General features: G+C 44.9%; 1 protein-coding gene across 5 annotated transcripts in view; it reads left to right on the forward strand.

The window, feature by feature from the left end:
• SH3PXD2A (SH3 and PX domains 2A) overlaps positions 1–20,422 on the forward strand; it is a 378,368-nt gene that overhangs the window by 151,295 nt on the left and 206,651 nt on the right. For all 5 annotated transcript variants that reach the window (XM_088448737.1, XM_088448738.1, XM_088448740.1 and 2 more), the window contains exons 4-5: positions 15,256–15,332; positions 17,478–17,569. In XM_088448737.1, the coding sequence (XP_088304863.1) occupies positions 15,256–15,332; positions 17,478–17,569 (169 nt within the window). The remainder of the gene's footprint in view (positions 1–15,255; positions 15,333–17,477; positions 17,570–20,422) is intronic.

Below are 20,422 nucleotides of genomic sequence, written 5' to 3' on the forward strand. Positions count from 1 at the left end.
CGGTGGCCAGTGTTTAAAAATGTTGAGTTGTCACCAGCAGTGACGTCCTTCCAATCTGTAGCTGTCTGTGCAAATCTGCTATGTTTTCATTGCTTTCTTACTGTAAAGTTCCCGTAGAACTATGTTTTGTTTTTCCCTGGTAGGACTTTTAGAGGTGTCTTGTACATCTTTAACATGCTAGTTTCCTTACTAGATATTAACAGCTAAAAAATAAAATAAAAAGCTTTTGTACATATCTTCCACCCTAGTCCAAAAAGTTGTCAACTTTGGTGGCATCACATAAGATTTTTGTCACATAACGAGAGAGAGTTAACTAGGAATTCTGTGATTTATGACTAAATCTATGTACACACTTGTACAATCATACTTTCGATGCGATTTACTGGGACGCGGTTAAGATAACGCCGCCCGGAATGCCGCCCGTCGGAATCCCGGCGCTGGAAGCTCGACCAGGGACTAAAGATAGGCGTCTAAATCCTGATGCCTATCTTTAGTCCCAAACTGAAATCCCAAGTTCTCGAACGAAGTTAAGGCTTTCTAGCTGTTAGCCGTAGGATGGTGGGAGGGTTAGGTTTAGGCATCCCCGGGGGAGTTAAGGGGGGGAATGCGGAGGGTTAGGGTACATACCAGCCCTAGTCGGGATCTTCACTGTTCGGGCTTCTGGCGTTGGTATTTGGTCCGCCGGGAATAGATTTGGCAGCATTATATACCGATTCCAATTTTACTTCCAATTACACTTACGTTGGGAAGTCCCGTTCAAAGGGCCTGATTCAGGATGGATCGCAAGGCTGCGGACGTATGCAACTGGTCGATGTTTGCGTTCTACGCATGCGTATGCATCGCAGTGCGCGTGTGCAAGCCGGCCACTGCGATTGGGTATGCGAACGCAGCGGGCACGCAGAGACACATACTGTAGACATGAATGACAGGAAGCGCTGTTTGCGGTGGAGAGGGGGGTGGTCGAAGGAACGCGGGCATGCCTGTGCATTTGTACGCCCTTACAGGGGCATGCATAATTAAGCCCCAGCGACGGCATATGCAGCCAGAGCTCTGCATGGTGACAGGAAGCTTTGCAGGTTGTGAGGCAGGTCATGCTCAACCACAACTCTGCGTAGGGTCCGATGTTACCGATGTTTTCGCTGACTTGCGGATGTATGTAATGGGAAGTGGGAAGCTGATGTGCGTCTTGGTATAGTGCTGTGATTGCACTGCGATAACTTTCATTTGCATATTTTCGCAGCGAACGGGTGCATGCAATTGCAGACTTGCGATCCGTGCTGAATCAAGCCCAAAGTGTCGACTCACGCGTACGCATCTTTACAGCCTGACTTGCGAACCTGGAAACGAATCTGTCTCTACTATCTGCTGAAAAGATACAAAGGCGGCACTGCTACTGTAGGAGAACGGGCACAAGCATCGGAGAGAACGATCGGCTGTGCGCACACACTTCATGCTTTCTCCAATATTTTCCTGTCAAATCGGATAAAAACAAAACTGCTTAAAAAACCTGATTTTTAATTGCGACCAGTTTTCTTTTGAGAATACATGATGGAAGGTGCATACACACTCCTAAAATATAGCATGAACAGGTCGAGATTCGAAATAACAGCCTGACGATTGTGTAGGTGTGTACCAAGCTTTAGATTTAAAATGTTGCTTTATAGCATTGAAACACGGGGCCTTATTCAGAGCCGGACGCTATTTGCGCTTGCTCGTTCAGAAAAAGGGGCCGGATATTTAAATAGAGCGCTCGCTCTTTGCGGTCTGTTGACGCCTCTATGTCTGAATGAGCGAACGAAACATGCGCGCGCTATTTTTTATAAAACGCCCCCTGGCCGCTCGCATCCTACGTCATCTCCGCTATTTATTAGATTAATCGAGTACATCGAAAGGCGTCTGAACTGCTCGCAGTGCTTGTGGTTGGATTTTCCTACTGCAATCATGCGAGCAGTTCAGGCTAAGAAACAACCAAGTGACGTGGTCGATGACGCTGCTTTTGTACACCCTTAAAACGCCCGTTTTGACCGTTTGGCATGCCTGCGTTCGGATCTCCACTCCCCGTTTTCAAGCACCTTCCCCTGTTACCACCCACAAACGCCTCATCCTGTCACTCAAATTAGCAGGCATTTGCTATTTTGCGAACACACGATTTCCGACTGCAATGAATGGTTCATGCATGCGAATTACAAACCATATGCATGCGCAGTTGTGCGAACATCGCTAGGAGCGAACGAGCGGCCGCTTACGAGCGGCTCTGAATCAGGCCCACTGTTCTCTATCCTCTTGCTTGGCCTTATATACGTGTTATATAGTAATAATCCTGGTCCATATGAGATTTTGTACTCGGTGCAGAAGACTAATGTTGGGTACACAACTAAAAGATATTTCTGAGTGATCTGCAGATCATCTGGCCGCGGGTCCTGCTGGCTGGGGCTCGAATCACGCTCCCCCATCCGCGCGGCCTCTGCTGCAAGCGTACGGGGGGTCGGCTAGTCGCCTGTACACACAGCATGATTGACAGATATATCTGTCGTCGGCTGTGCTGCGATATGTATGTGAACGATGTCTGTAACAGACATATGGCTTGTACTCAGTGGCCGACGGGCAAATGATAAATTGGCCGATTAATTGATCAACCAATATATCTGCCAGTGTGTACCCAGCTTTAGTGTGGCGTTAGAGATCAGAGACTTCACAGAAGTACAGACTGCATGCTGCCAGCTTTTTCTTTAGCATCTTGTTCATTGTTGCAGTGTATGGATTGATCTATTCACTTACCTCCCATTAGCCTCTCTTTGTTTGCAGTGGTGATAGAGCTGGCTTTGTAAATGTGGGGCTCTGTGTTTTATTTATTGTTGGCCTGTGTATCCCACTCAAGGGAGTGTGACCTTTGCCATTAATGATTATTCTGTCACCCTCCACGTTAGACTCCTCCATCATTCTTCCTTAATCCTCAACCGAAAATAAATCATTAACCCTCATGCGCTATTATTAACCACTTTTATCTTTATAATTCGCCATTAATCCCCCTCATCCTCATAACATCAACCACCCCCCTCACTCATCCGGCTGCTGGGCACATTTTTTGTTTTCAAGTGGCCACACTCCTGAGGACGAAACGCGTAGGGTAGCCTCCCGTGCTGTGTCTGCACATTGGAAGATCCGTGGATCGTTGGTACCCCAATCTGGCGGACCCTACTTTGTAATTATACTTTAGCAGGTTCTGGAGTATTCGAGACAAGCACTGTTTGTTTTTGTTTCTTGTAAGCATTTTTTATTGTGTAATAATAAACTATATGTCATTGGTAATGTACTAGATGTATGCACCTAAATATTTCAAAGGGAATAAAAAAAGGGACATCATTATGTATCCTATGGTGCAGAAACCTAAGCAAAGAAACACCATATAAGCCTTTTATATATGTATGTATGCATTTAGCGTGGTTCTTATAGCCGTTTTTTAAAGGACAATGGACCTTATTCAGAGGCGGCCGTACAGTCTACGACCGCACGGCCGCCTCGATGTTTTGCCAGTGCGCATGCGCACGAGGGAGCCGGCTCCCTCGTGCGCATGCGCGAGACCCGCTACGACCAACAGCACCGGTCGTAGCGGGTCTCTTTCCAAAGGGGGCGAGCTGTCGATGTTGATTGACAGCTCGCCCCGTTTGGAAGGCGGGCCGGGGGGGTGGCAGCCCGAACGGAGGCGTTCCCATGGGAACGCCTGCCGTTTGGGGGAGGCCCTGTCAGTGGAGAGGTTCCGGCTCTGACAGAGCCAGAAGCTCTCCGGGGCTTACGACAAGTGAGACCCTACCCTAGGGTCTCGTCGTAAGCCCCGATGGTCGCGATGGTCTCTGACCATCGCGATCATCACCCGAGCAGTCGTTAGAGCTGTGGGTGTTAACCCACAGCCTAATGACCGCAACAGAGGCGGGCGGTCAGGATGCAAGTGGCCGCCCAGTTTCTGAGCGACCGCTTGCATCCTCCGACCGCCTCTGAATGAGGCCCAATATGCTTTGGGCGTCCCAAATTCTTTCCACTTTTAGATTACTACGGTTGGTCTTTTCTGCTGACTGGGAACCAAAAATGAGGAACTGCAATATTTATTCAAAATAACTTGTAGATTATCACTTTGTCTTTCATTGTGCTCAAAGGGAGTTTTTCTTTTATATTAGTTGAAGCCTTTGGACACCTCTAAAGACAGGATAATTGTGTTAAAAGGGATTTTGACATTGTTATGGTGCGTATCCACTTACAGACATAGAAACGACTGCACGATTACGACATTGTAATTGTGCAGTTGTTTCACAGCCTGTGATGTGCCTACACTGAATGTTCAGTCGGTCAGTGTAGGCACATCAATCATCCCCGAACATGGTCAACCTGACGACATCGTCAGATTGACCAGCATGCTCGGGTGATGATAGATGTCAAAAACGACCAGCGGGCGCGTGCATCGCAGGTTGTTTTTTACTTTAAACTGCACGATTTGCGGACGATTAACAAGCGTTAGAACGATAACGATGTCTTTATCGTTCAATCAGCCTGTTTAATCATGTAGTGTATATGCACCATTAGGGTGTGCCTGTAATCAATCTAAACCTAATGCACCGTATTTGCTTCCTTCGTATCATAGAGATCAAACCTTGTGTCCTTTTGCATGCTCTGCATGCATCTCACAGTACTTCAGTTTGGCATGGTCATTGACAGCTGAGTTTGCCAAGCCAGTGCAGGTTTAGAGGTACAAGCAGCAGAAGCATGTCATTTTCAGATTTACTTCCCCTGATTCTATGACCAGTGGTTGCAGATATGGGCCCTCATTCAGAGCCGTACGCTCTGAGCAGAGCGCACGCTCTGAATGAGGGCCGGGCTCCATTTTCATGGAGCGTCCTCCAGGACGCTCGTATAGCTGTGGGTCACCACCCACAGGCTATACGAGCGTGCTTTGTGATGGCCGCGATGGTCGAGACCATCGCGACCATCGAAATTGCGAGCCGGAGCCTGCGGTTGAGGTTTTCAACCGCAAGCTCCGGAGTGATTTTGGCTCTATCAGAGCCAAAATCACTCCCACTGACATCACTAGTGATGTCAGTGGGCCGGCTTCTGACGGGAGGCGTTCCCGTGGGAACGCCCCCGTCAGGGAGGCACGCCCCCGGCACGCCCACCAAAGGGGGCGTGCTGTCAATCAACATTGACAGCACGCCCCCTTTGATCGGACACAACGAGCGAAGGACTTTCCTTCGCTCGTCGCGTCTGGCGCATGCGCACGACGGAGCTCCCTCCGTCGTGCGCATGCTCAGTGCATAACATCGACCCACTTGCGAGCGGACAGCCGCTCGCGAGTGGGTCTGAATCAGGCCCATGGTACATAAACAATCTTGTGCCCAGCAACTATATTGAGGACTGGAACACTACAAACAAACCAGCAATCCAATGATTCTTTCCATTTGTACAATTACCACCTCTCCTTCATGGTGGCTTATAACCCTGACTTGACTACATCTTTGTTTTACTCCGTGGTACAAAGTGTTTGGGATTTTCCATTTTTATATTGCCATTTCTTTGTAGTTTATTCTGTGTCATATCTGTGCACAAATCCCAGGAGCAGACGAGATAGGTAGGTAAATCTAGGTTTCCGGGACAGCAGAATGTTAAAAATGATGGACGTACAGGTTGAGTCTCCCATATCCAAATATTCCGAAATACGGAATATTCCAAAATACGGAATAATTTTGGCATGACTGAGATAATGAAACCTTTGATTTTTGATGGTTCAATGTACACAAACTTTGTCTAAGGCACAAATTATTAAACATATTGTATAAAATTACCTTCAGGCTGTGTGTATAAGGTGTATATGAAACATAAATGAATTTCATTTCTATACACAAACTTTGCTTGAGCCACAAAATCATTGAAAATATTGTATAAAATACTTGCAAGCTGTGTGTATAAGGTGTATATAACACATAAATGCATTATGTGTGTATATTAGTGTTCCATTCCCAAGATATCTCATTATTAAATGCAAATATTCCAAAATACGGAATATTACGTTATCCAAAATACCCCTGGTCCCAAGCATTTTGGATATGGGAGACTCAACCTGTACTAGTTGTAATTTGTGTTTTTGATAGAATGTCCTAGCGGAACGAGGTAATTATGTAACAGTATGACAGACAGGCGACTTTTCAGGTCACCAATGTAATGCAGGCGGTGTAAACGGACACCGGTTGGAATGGTTAATGCTTATGAGGACTATTAGATCGGCATTTTTGAAAATGCTGCAAGAGTTGCTCATGAAGTAGCTCTTGGTCACTTCTGGAATCTCCTGGTCATGTTACACTTTTGCAGTGGTGGAGCAATTGTTGGCACTGGTGGTGCTTCTACTGCCGGGTACAGAGGGAATGCACACGCCTTCTTCATTCAAGGCCCTTACTCCCTGCCTGATGCCCTGAATCACTGTGTAGAGCCTCGTCTGACCAGCACATGCGCAGTGGGTGCAAGCGCAAAATTGAGAGCAGAACAGAGGGACGGGTGGACTACTGTGATATATGCCCCTACTTAAATTCTGTTTTGGGTTCTGGCGATGCATTATTCCGCCCCTGCGCTTGTGATTTTGAAAAATAAAGGGAGCTCTATGGAATGCCAGTGTCAAGAAGCCTGTGTGTCTTGACTGTGACATATTTTATCAGAATGCGTGTGTTCCTTCCAAGGCCCCCATCATTTATCAGTTTACAATACAGTTCTAAACACCACAATGCAGTAAAACGCTGATTAGTACAAAGTTACTGCTGTTAATAGTTTTTATGCAGACATGGAAACAAAGGGTAGAGAGTCCATTCTCTTGTCCATGCTCCTGTGAGAGAACTTACAATCTGGTAGGAGAAAGGAATATATAAGATAAGAGGAGCTGGGCTGACACAGGGTGGAGACTGGGATGGTAGTGAGGATGTACCAGAGTGGATAGAATAGGTGGGAGTAGGGTAAGCCCAAATAAATAGATTCATTTTCAGAAAGTGTTTAAAGCGTTGAAGGCTGTGGGATAGTTTGATTAGGCCTGGAAAGGGGATTCCATAAGTGTATAGTGGAGTAGGGGAAGTCTTTCAGGTTAGAGAAGTGCCTGGATCTTAGATCTGACTTAGACCTGCTCCTTGTCTCCTATAAGAGGTTCTGAGGAAATGTATTTAGAACTGAAAATTTAGATTTATGAAAGAGTGGTGGTGTTGGGTACTTTATAGGTGAGTGGGTTTAAATTAATAGGATTATAGAGCAAGCGGGGAACAAGTGCAGGGATTTCCAGAGTGGCTTGGTGGATACTGAGCACCAAGAGCCTCTCTGCATTGTGAAGTGTCCATTGTTAAGGAGCCTGACGATATTAAAATGAACCTCTATATGCCCCTGCCTGTACCTTCTAAAATCCTTCCTATAAACCTCTAAGGATGACGCTAATTTGCGTATGCAGTCATACAATAAATAGAGACTCCAAACTCAGAACATGTGGTTCCGAAGCACAAAGTATTATTCAAGTAAAAGTACAGTCAGTTACACGCTATGATCTGTGTACAATTTAGCGCAAAGGAATTATACAGACCCCAAGTACAGTATACATACGCATGCGCTCTGGACCAGCTCCCGGCATTCAGAAAGAAAACCTCCGTCTATCAGCGTTCAGCAAGAAGACTAAAGACCCAGTGTTTGAGCACACATGTTTATACCCCCCCAGAATAGAAAGGACAATAGAGAAGTTTCTTGCTTATGCCATTGGTTCCCATGGGGGAACCATCTGTTACAGAGCGTTAACAGGCTGCTTCAAATAGACTCAACCCAGCCTCCAACAACTAGGGGTCTCTGTCCACCCGCCCCCTAACAGTCATCCTAACAGTTGTTCATAAAATATACATTTTGTTGTTTGAAGTCTCTGCGATCCGTAACTCGAGAATGCATGATGCGATCTCCCCACCGATTACACCGGAATACTGTAAAAAGAGTACGCATCAGTACAAAACCAAACACAACTTGTTTAGCATGTATAATACCTTAGTTATCAAATATCTTTATTTCTCAGCATTTAAACTAACTGAACCAACTTAAATCATACACTTTAAAGCTTATTAAACCTTATGTGTGAATATGTAATGTGTGAGTATTCGGGGTTTGATATAAAGACGTATTAATGTGTGTATGAGGAAGGGTTCACTTAACTCTCACTTAAGTGAACATCTTAGCAGTGTGACATGCTGAGCCAGATAGTTCCACATGCCCACTCTGCCAGCAGTCCCCCCCACCTGTCCCAGGCTTCAAAAGAAAAACTCTTTATTCTGCCAGTCTCTTGTGTGAAATGCAAATAGCCCAGCTACAAGAGACAGACCTAAGATGACACTCTAGTCTTTGAAGTCATGTCATTGCAGGAAGCTTGCTAAAGTAGGTGTGTATTCTAGCCAGACCACCTGTAGTGAGGGCAGACACTGTCCAGGAAGCTTATCTACACAAGCAAGTTGTCACGTAGTCATTTGCTTTATTCAGCTAATGCAATCAATTTTGGCATACTGTAAAGTCATTTCTGAAATATATCCTTTATAATACGTAAAGTCATGAAATAGGCTTCTGGTGAATCGCCGTAACTTGCTAATAGTATTATCGCCACATGTACTAAAGTGTGAGTTTATCTAAAATGGCGCTTAGGCGGCCATCTCGCAAAATGGCGTCGCAAGATGGTGTCGCTGCGATTCAATTTTAAACTGATCTTGTCTCAGCCAATAATCTAGTTTTGACAAGACAGAGGCACTTAAGGGATCCATTGCATATTAATCCATATATATGTCCAAAAAGAAACACAACTTTTACAGAAATAGGAACAAGGGGACTTAGATCAAAAAGTTATTGTGTATTTCTGGGAGTGTTTTTAGAATGCAGAGAGATCAATCATAGCACCTGTGTACTGATGTTAATATAAGGTACTAAGTGGATTGTGCTAGGTTCAGTAGTTCTCCAGACAAGAGTATAACAGTGACCAGGGTATAATGTAGCTGGCCAGAATGTGCTATTGATTAGGTGTACAGTATAATGCAGTAGTTGGTGGTGGTTAGTCCACACGTGGTATGCTTAACCACTTATTAGTTTTATTATATTAGGTAGAGCAACAGGTAGCATATGACACAGGGTATCGCTGATCGTTATAGTGCTCCAGTCGTGATCATGGTACAGGCACTGGCGGATGGTGTTCAACGATGGTGGTATAGTGTATTTGCAGTTAATACAGCTGCGCTGCTAGGCTCCAAAGTGGTAAGAGTCTCCTGGATGTGACTGTCCATGCAGAACACCGGGGAGTAAAGACACGCGGGGGACACAGCACATGTCAGTGGTTGCATCTTTCTAGCTGAGTCCCAGCATGTCCTACTGACCGTTGGCTTTTTCCTACCTGTCAGATGCTAAAGGGAGACAGCTCAGGCGCATACTCCTTTCAACAGTGGCCCTCAAGCACCAGGAGACTTGCTCACAAATGTATTGTTTGGTTATGTTACTGTACTGATTTGCAGTATCTTCTGTTTTTCATGTCTCCCATCTTCCTTCCGACCCTTGCCCCGAGTGCAGCATGTGTTTCAGTTTGCCTCTGAGAACTGGAATATCTAATTTTGCTTCCTCTACTCCTTGAGGGATAATGCTGAAAGATTCCAGTGAGCATTACGTCGACCAGAGAACTGAATGCAGGATATTAAACAGCATATTTTGTGCTCAGTAGAGGATTGTGGCAACCTCGTGACTTCCCTTAAGGCTTATAGGGGTAGATGAACTAAGTCTTGGATAGAGGTAAAGTGGTACGAGATAAAGTACCAACCAATCAGCTGCTGTCAACAGCCTGTAAAAAAACCCAGGAGCTGATTGGGTGGTACTTTATCTCTCTCCAAGATTTAATCAATCTCCTCCTATATCTCTCTCTCCAAGGCTTAGTACATCTCCCCCACAGTGAGGTCACTGTCATGTGTACCTCTGTAAGGAAAGGCTTCTGTCCATATTGACATTATAAAGCAATGAAGAGTAACACAACTGACTTAGGGCCTGATTCAAGGCCTATTTAATTTACCGATCGCAACCTCAATGGTATTTCGGCGCCTATCTTAAGTCTCCCGTCGGGCTTTAGTTATCGGGATATAGACCAACGGCATGTAGTCCGCCGCTCTATTAACTACATCCCACTGTATAAAAAGCAAGTTGCAATTCGTGTAACATATTTGCAATCATGTGGCAAAATAGTAAAACCATAGAAAATGAATTGTGTGCTTCATACAGATGGTCATTATCTCCTGCAACCCCTGATGTTTTTGTGCCTTATTGTAGTCATCTAATTTCAAATGTGTGGTGATATAGGACTGCTGGAGACAGCCATTTTGTTACGCTGCAATCTTAATTCGTCTCACTACATCCTTCTTTTCTTTGTAACAGTAGTTTATAATACAACAAAGGAGCCGACCGTCCGTACACTTGCATTGGAGGCTGCGGGGAGGGGGCACGATACGCCCCCGGCTAGCCGGACCCGCGGCCACAAGACAGATAATGGTTGTTCAGTGTGTATGAACAACCATCATCTGCAGATATATCTGTAAGGTGTGTACCCAGCTTAAGTGTGAAGTGGAAGCATCTAGGAGTAACTGCCACTAGAAGCAATGTCAGCACAAGAACGGTGCATAAGGAGCTTCATGGATTGGGTTTCTTCAGCTAAGCAGCCACACACAAGCTCATATCACATTGTGCAATGCCAAACTTCACCTGGAGTGGTATAAAACCCATCACCATTGGATTCTGGAGCAGCAGAAGCACAATCTCTAGAGTAATGAATCGTATGTCACCATTTGGCAATCTGACGTGATAAACCTGGGTTTGGTGGATCCCTGGAGAATGTTCCTGCCCAAATGCATACTGCCGACTGTAAAGTTTGGTGGAGGAGGAACAATGGTCTGGGATTGTTTTTTTTAATGTTTTGCCTGGGCCCCTTAGTCCCAGTGGAGGGAGAGATTACTGATAAAGCATACAGCCACATATGAGGCAATTGTGTGCTTTCATCTTTGTGACAACAGTTTGGGGAAGCCCCTTTCCTGTTTCGACAAAACAATGTCCACATGCAAGAAGCGAGCCTACAGTCTAATGGACAGTTCTGGGTTTGGCGATTGCTAGCAGAACTCTTCCTGGCCAAATGCCACCTGTAAAGTTTAATGGAGGAATAATAGTTTGGGGCTGTTTTTCATGGTTTGCCCTGTTCCCCCATTGTTGAAATTGCTTCTGCATACTATGACATTCTAGATAGGTTTGTCCTTCCAACTTTGTGCCAACAGATTGTGGAAGGCCTTTTGTCTGGAAAAATTTGACTGGCCCAAACAGAGCCTTGACCTCAACTCCATTGAATAACGTTATGATCATTTAGAACGTGGATTTGGAGCCAGACCTTATCACCCATCACCAGTGGCCGACCTCACTGATGCTATCTTGTGGCTGAAAGGATGCAGAGTGAAGGTTTATCTAGCAAAGCTAGGAATAGGTGCATTCTTGGCCATTACTACTCTATAACCTGCAAAAGGATTTGAATTTGACACCCGCTTTGATCTGGCGGAGATCAGGTCTCGTCTTGTTCTTTTAATGGGAATCTTAGATGTTGCACATTTCTGGTGCACTCGGAGTTATGTAATAAAACACATCACTCATATAAACCTGCTATTTATTATAAAGGCACTCCCCGTGTCCCCACAATGCTCTAATTACAAATAGGCTGCATGTTCTACTCGCCAAATCCTTAACCAGTAGCATTGCAAGACAACCGGAGCTGGTTACCACTATAAGGTAGAATGTGAGCTTCGGGCTCCCCATCATGGCCAGTGCATGAGCAGTGTGCACCCCCTCCCAAAAGCTAGCAGCTGTGATCTGTAAAGCGCTGGGGCTCCTCCTGTGGTTTGTGGAGTGGGGGAGTGAACAAGACCGGAACAACGTTGCCACTCCAATGGTCCCAATATAAAGGGTCCTTGAGATGCTAGTCCCCAAATAGGAAAAAAAAGGCAAATAAATGTGTATTTCTCTTACACAATCTTGTTTTATTACTGTTTTGTTCCCAACTGTAATGAGCGGCGGAATATATGGGCGCATGCTTTCCGACTCTCTGTCTGCCCCCTTCAGGAGGCGGCTTCGGGGGGGTTTGCAGGTGGGAGGTTTGTGGCTCCAGGAGAATTGCCCTCTCCTCTGGGTGGCCGGGAGCACCAACCTATGTTTGGGAGCCTTAGGACGTTCCGGGAGAGTAGGCAAGTTTGTACTGGCGTTATATAAATAACTGTTCATTAATAAATAAGACTTCCCAAATCCTCACACACCACATTATTAAATAAATAAGTAAATAAAAATAATATTTCTCTTTTCTCAATCCAATGTAGTTGGAGTAAAATATCCCCGTCAGTTAGCGGAACCCCCCCCACACATCACACGATACTGTTGACCGGTGCTACATGATGAAAGCCTCGAGTCCCTGGGATTCCATCCACTTCACAGCCCAGCATATTGGGAGCACTTTTCTAAGTGACCTTCTTGTGTGATTACTAATTGGATTAATCAATTACATCAACTAATTATGAAAATAATGCAGGAGGCATAAGAGCCAGCTCTGTGGGTGCTGAGTGCCCTCAATACTTGTGCTGCCCGTTGGTCATGTCTAGATTTTCAAATATATGGTGGATGTAATGTGAGCACACACAAACATTGTAAAATCTTAGCTCCTATGGTAGAAGGTAATATATTGCTGCGTCTTCCACAAAGTAGCCTCAGCGGTCTTGAAAGTTGAAACTATTACTTACTGTACATCAGAGGAAATATCATATTATTTAAATGCGATTCAGATTGTTTATTTTTCAGTTCTTTTTAAAATGCATGGTTATGGGTCTCATTAATAAAGCTGATTTCTAATTACACTGTGTGTAGAACCAGCGTCATAGTCTATTCACAGAGAGGAAACCTATTCCTGCCTGGCCTATTTCCCGCAGGATAAGATTGGGATATTGCGCGTATGAAAACACCCTCACTTCCCCTTCACACTCCCCAGCTGTGTTCTTATCTGCCAGCTGTTTAGAAGACAGTGGTGTGAAAGGTAGAAGTTGTCCTTCATGCCAAGCCTGCTTAGTGCTTGTATTATTCTTGATCTCTCCTCAGTGCTGTTCTTGGCTATACTCTTTTTCTTGTTTGCCCGTTATATTCTGTGTTCCTCCGTAGGACTGGTCTCAGGCTTTATCTGCACTTGTTGCAGAGAAGTTAGATATAAGCATTCTAGGAATAGCCCTAAGTACACAATACTACTTCCACATTACCGAATGACACAATTGGGGTTTTCTTTAATAAAATGGTATTAATGTGTGCAAATGTGCCATAACTCCATAGCAGACAATCACAATCCAGCTGCACAGTTTAAAGGACTGCAGGTCATAACTTTTGAATGATGCTTATACTATAACAATGGGGTGACGGTCACCTAATTATTACATTTGTTTTACAACATCAAAGGTACAATTTAATTATTGGTGAAGTTACTGCGAGTGTCTCTGTTTCCCTGGCAGTTCTAGATCAATCAGACCTGGTCACTCCAGAGTTTGTGAAACTACGAGTTCCATAGCTCATAGGTGATAGCTGGCAGGGGATTGTGGGACTTGTAGTTTCCCAACACCTGTAGAGAGCACAAGTTGTCCAAGCCTGTATTAACTTATGGCTACAGTATCTTACTGGAACAGTGCAACCAAGTTATAACGTTGTCCCCCACTATGCTGTTTTCAGCTATCAGATCATGCTGGGACTTTTAGTTCCACCACACCTGGAAAGACATGGGTTGCCTTCCATCTGTGCTACAGGAAAATCATTTTCATGAAAAAAAATGTTTTATCTGAAAGATTATTCAAAATGATACATTGAAACTATTGTACTGTGGCTCCTACTGCCCGGGGTATAGAGCCCTGGGTAGCTTCATGTGGTGCCTGAGTTTCAAGACAACTGCTAAGTTTTCAAATTGTTTGGATGAGTCTCCTATAATACACAATGACCAGCATTGTTGTGATGGATTTGGAGAGTTGGATACTGTGTATTACATCGGTCCCACTGACAAGGGCAATAGCAAGCGTGCAGATTTTTTCCCCATGGCGCTCCGCTGCGTAAGCAGAATAACTTTATTTTTTTTACTAGGTTCTTTGTAATATGTGTTTACCACTCAGTAGGTAGAAATTATAAATCGAATGTCTCATGTGCTTTAGATGTTTGGCCGCTCAGTACTACATACAGTATGCTACACTCTATCATCTGCTGTCAGGTATGGGAAAGTTTTTCTCTGGATTTCAGTTCTGAAAACAAAACCATAATTGTCTATAATGAAAGTCTGAGTATTTACTCCCTTTTATGTGGCATCCACAAGTCCCTTGGGCTTTGAACACACCGGTGTCCTTATATAAGTCACCTATTTACTCCTTTTCTGACAGGTGAACGGAAGAAGTGCGGTTCTATAGAGATATGTGTGCAAATTTCCCAAATCTGTTCCTCAATGTTTTCTTAATCCATCAGTTAAAACGACTTGCTTTGTAGCTGTTAGTATGTAGACTGCCGTATTGCATACGTATTGCTTCTTTCCATAAGCCATTTGTCACATATCACATTTTAATTGCCTTTAATCATAAGTACTACATTTTCTTTTGCTTTTCTTATTTGTAAATAAACAGGCTATCAGTATTTTCCAGGACACTGATATATGCAGATCATTTTATAAGAAGAGACTAGCGAAAGTATCCGTACTAGCTCATAAGCTTGCAGAACTGCTCACCTTCTTGTGACGGTTTACTTTGATGCCTTGTACATGCAATCTGGTTGTATACCCAATGAGACACACACATTAGCCATTAGCTGCTGCCATGGGGACCCACTCCTATCCCACTGGTTCCTGGCGCTTTCCAAACCACTAGATTTACTTACGGCAGAACCGCTGTAAGTCCCTCATTTTACAAAACGATACATATCGCCATTCTCATTTTTTTTTTTTTTTTTATCTAAAGAATACATACCGCTAGATATATCAAGTGGTGGCTTTTCATATCGCTGTAAAACCTGCCAGAGAAAAAGAGGTGGTTGTGAAAAGCTATATTGTAATACATTTTTTACAGTTGTTCCGCTCACTTTTATGAAATGCTAAAAGAAATAAAATCTTCTGTGATATTGCAGCAGCTAAAACATCCATATATTTTTATATTTTTTTAGGTAAAATTTTGTTCCGAAGGAGCCACATACGGGATGTAGCTGTGAAGAGGTTAAAGCCCATTGATGAGTATTGCAGGGTAAGAACATTTGATCGATAATGTATGCTTTATTCATTTCCATATTAGTGCAGCCTAGCGCCAGAGTCACAATGACTTGTATGATAATCCGTGTCTACACCTGGCTGTATAACCCATGACATAACCAGCATGAATGTCCTATGTAATAATGCACTTATGATGTGTTGATGATGGTTCTCCAGCCAATCAGCTCCTAACTGTCATCTGTTTGAAAAATGACAGTTAGGAGTTGATTGGCTGGAGCACTATTTATCATACGCAACAAGTTTAAAAGCTCATTGCATATGATAAAACACATTGATAAAAGGGCTGCTTGAAGCCACAATGCTGTATGTTTACAGCAGACTGCTGATACATGTAATATTTTGTTATTGCATTAAACTCAGGTCTGCTAAAAAAATCTACCTAGAAAAGCATAGCATAGAGATGTGGCAGTGGATTTTGGCACACAGAGGAGGGGAGGGAGCCCACGCATATACCACATGGTTAATCTCATTAACATACATGTGCAGGACCTAACTCCACCCTAACTTCTCCTACACGACCCTCACGACATACAGCGGGATGAGTACGGGATGCCGGCGTTCGGGATCCCGACAGACAGAATCCCGACGCCGGCATCCCTACAGGGTTAGAATACCAACACTTTGTCGGTCGGTATGCTAACCCCTCTCCCTACTATAACCCTCCCTCCCCGGTGCCTAAGCCCTATCCTCCCCCCTACTGCCTAAACCTAACCTCTCCCTTCCTGCACCCTAAACCTAACACTTCCTCATTAGTGCCTAAATCTAAACCCTCCTCCTAGTGCCTAACCCCTAACGTTAACTCTCCTCCTAACTGCGGTACTTACCTTCGGGATACCGGCGGTCGGGATGCCGGTGACAGGTTTCTGACAGGTGTCGGGATTCCGGTGCCGGCATTCTGACCGCCGGAATCCCCTCCTTCGGTATTTTAACCACAACCCCATACGGCAAATATGGAGCAAAGAGTGAAAAGACACTGTTCTTTCTTCCATGTTGGACTTAGTACATAGACCCCATGGCGGTTCACATTTTTTCCCAAAAATATTAATACAATTAACAATTGTAAGGCACTGAAAATGTCTAACAAAAACCCTGAGCTACAGTACTACAGTACGCTTTATCTGCAAACAGGATTTAAGTGCTGAGGATTTTTAGCAAACTTAACTTAATGAATTGTGGTCACGGGGTGGGTGGCTTTGCTGAGCCGGCGGCGCATGCACAGTCGCACTGTCAGGGTACTTCTTTTGTGAAAAATACCCTGAAAAGTGTGCGAAGAGGATTCGCAGGGACAGAGGCCCTGATTCAGAGCCGGACACTCTGACAGAGCGCTCGCTCTGAATCAGGGCCGGTCTTTTTTTTTTTTTTTTTAGAACGGCCTCCTGGCCGCTCGCATAGCTGTGGGTGACCACCCACAGCTATAGCGATCGGCTTTGAAGATGGTCGCGATGCTCAAGACCATCGCGACCATCGGGCTTGCGACGAGACCCTTGTGGTAGGGTCTTGTTGCCGCAAGCCCCAGAGAGATTTCGGCTCTGACAAACGGTATGGGAACGCCTCCGTTTGGGCAGCCACCCCCCCCCCCCAGCCCGCCCACCAAAGGGGCGTGCTGTCACTCAACATCGACAGCATGCCCCCTTTGGTACGAGACTGGGAGCGATGGATTGCCGGCTCCGTCGTGCGCATGCGCTCTGGGCCACCATCGACCCGGTTGTGAGCGCTCAGCGCTTGTGACCGGGTCTGAATCAGGCCCAGAGCTTTCTCGTAGACACACTCCCTGCATGCAATATTTGATACAACCTTGTGGTATATACAAATATCACATTGCGGTATTGGACAAATTTATCACATCCCATCCACATCTGAGAAGCGGATTGTGATAAATAGGCCCCTAAGGGCTCTATTCAGCAATTAAATATTTACTTAAATAACATATCTATCAGTTTTAGTAAATGTTCCCCATAATTCCTAGTATTTATTTGTAAAGTTAGATAATAATGAATGAAAATGTGTTGTCGTTTTGGGGGTGGTTGTGACCTGTACGGGTGTATGTATACTGTAGTTGTGGGTTTTATAGCTCCGTTGTGTAACGCGTCCTCAGCATCATGTTCTTTTCCCCTCGCAGGCCCTAGTTAAGTTACCAGCGCACATTTCTCAATGTGAAGAGGTCTTGAGGTTCTTTGAAGCTCGCCCCGAGGATCTGGATCCACCAAAGGAGTAAGTGGACGTTGTGTGTTTTATATTCCACACTGATTTTCAGAAATATGAACCTTTTAGACTCCAAAGTCTGTGGTACCTAAATACGTGTTTCACTTCAAGATAATCCCTTTGTCCTTGCCGACCCCTGATGTACTACCAAAACACTGAGAGAACAAAGGCCAAAAGAAACCATCTATCATGTTGTGGATATAATTTGTGTCCTGAGTGATTGGTGACCACGTACAGACTTTATTATACCTTTCTTTAGCTTTAAATGTGGACAGTATACACTGAGGCATTTACTGTATCATGTTACTGACAATGTGGCTGCTTGCAGTGACTCAGCCCTGTCTGCTACAGTAATAGAGGCCGTTGATTTGTCTCTGAATTATTTCTTAGATGTCTGAAATCTGGGTTTATTTGAAAGCTTTAAGCGATTTCCTTTTGACGTATTTCCAACGGTTTCTCATTACCAGATGGCTGCTAGAGTCAGTGTTCCCTCGAAGGTATTCTGCTTGGGGATTAGTCATTTAGAATGTTGGTGCATACTGCGGAAAATAACACATTCTACGTTATCCTCTTCGTTTAGCAGTGTGGAACCACTTAGGTGTGGGTATGTTGGGGTCCTACAGATGTGTCCTTATACATCCCTGCTCAGCGCCGTAGCTAGACGGCAGTGCGCCCTGTGCAGCACTGCCGCCCCTCTCACTACCTCTCCGCCCCCCTCCTCCCTCCCGAGCGCTTACCCTTACTTCCGAGGGGAGGAGGGAGGGCGAGATCCTTCGCCGACATTCACTGTGTAGATCGCACCACTGCCGGAGGTCTCTTCCTGCAGACCTCCGGCGCAGAGAAGTGTGTGGCCGGTGCCGCTGGAGGATTCCGCCCTGTGTGGATGCCCCGGCCGCACCACCCTCCCTACGGCCCTGTCCTTGCTGCAATCGCAATAAAAAGACACTCTTGACGCGCCAGGTCCCGTGAAACTCTGCTAATGCTGGGCGTCTTTTTTCGCCAAAAAAATGCATTGAAGTCGCAATGCGGTGCGGCTGGGACGCACCAGTAGACTGTGCTGGTTAATTTGATATACGACACTTGTATATCTGTGTGCGACTGAGTCTCTGAATCTGTATATGAAGTGCTACAATGTAGCGGCCACAGCTTTTTTCATTCCAGGTTCTGTTGTGCTTCATACACAGATATACAAGTGTCACATATCAAATCAATCAGCACAGTCTCCTGGTGCGTCCTAGTCGCATCACATTGCGACTTAGATTAATTTTTGGCACAAAAGACGGCCGACGCTAGCAGAGTAGCACAGGACCTGTGGCGTATTGAGGCTAGATGTATGAGGACACATCTGTACATGTAAAAACATCACTGCTTAACGCGAAGTTAGGAGGACTCCTCCTGTGATTATTTGTACCTCACTGTCAGAAATGTTGGCAGACGTTAAGCCTACAATAGCTGCTATCGCCACTGATTGAACGCAGGAAGCTATTCTATCACTGGGCAGGAATATGGCACTGGGAGGAATTTTACTAGGAGGGCAATGTGTCAGTGTTACATGTGCTTAGCACTATGCAGAATAATTTCATAGTATTAGCAAGAAATTCACACTATATAGGCAATAGTGGTCTAGTAAGATGGATCCAGCTGATTGGGTGCTGTGTTACAGCCAATCGTGATCCCCTGTCACATTCTCTGTCCTGATGGATGATGCTATGTTAATGGACACATATGACCTCATTCAAATTCTACAGGTCACAAGCCTTGAAAAGGTGTGTGCTTGTCAATTCTCGTTGGTTGGGAAACCGACCTTTCCTGCAGGCCGGACTCCGGAGGAGGAAAATGTATTTGTTGGTGCTTTTACTAGCGATGTTGGTATCCGCGATGTGCCTTTCCGGGATGGCCTATCAAGGACTAGCCACTGATTGAATCGCCCAGACTCAGAGAATGGAGAGTTGTAGCTGCTGCCAATGCATACCTCCCAATTTTCTGATTTTCGTAGGACATGAAAGGGGAAAGGTTTGACCATGGAGGGCTTTCAGGGCAAATTGGGGCAGGGTTTGGATGATCAGGACGGGGCCTATTTAGTCTTAATTTGGCTGAGACGTTATTGTCATTGCACATAAATTAGGCCCAATATGTGTCCAACTCTACATGAGGACTACTTTACCTTTACTAAGCCCCCAACACTGCACTTCAAGATCTGTCTACATAAATATCCTGCATTTTGTGATGATGCCAGTACTTTCTGTTCAGTGTACTGTAACTGCCGGGGAGATGAAAGACTCAGGCTTGTCTAACCTGGAACAATTCTTCTAACTGTAACAAAGTTAAACTTTATTGTGCCCAGGGGGTAGTAATCAGTCAGTTGATGCAGCAGTAACTTGACTTAATTAGAAATCTATTACCATGCAAATCTCTGCTACTACTGTTCTTGATGGATAATCCGGTTATTTCATCTTCTATTCAATATCCTGTTGTTTCCTTCAGTCTGATAACTCTCGTGCCCAGCAGCGGTCTGGTGTGAGGTGAAACGTGTAGATCTAATCAATCTTAGGAAAAACGTAACCTATGTTACTAGAAGCTATATATGCTTCCTGCATCACCAGCGCATATGGGACCTGATTCTGAGTTGCATGGATTTCTTAGCACGCAAACTGCGCGTTTCTGCATCCAGCACATGCGCAGAAGCAAATTTACCCGTTTTTGGGTATGTGTGACCTAATCTGAGCCTGAAGGAACGTGGTCGGGTCAGTCTTTCTGTGCGTTCGGTTGTTTCAGGGTGGGAACTGGGTGGTGACAATGCGACCACATGTACAGTAACCACCAAGACTTGTGGGAGTGTCATGGGAATGTGTGTACAGTATG

Source organism: Taudactylus pleione, unplaced genomic scaffold, assembly GCF_031769625.1.
Source record: "Taudactylus pleione unplaced genomic scaffold, aTauple2 ptg000464l, whole genome shotgun sequence".
Taxonomy (NCBI): Eukaryota; Metazoa; Chordata; class Amphibia; order Anura; family Myobatrachidae; genus Taudactylus; species Taudactylus pleione.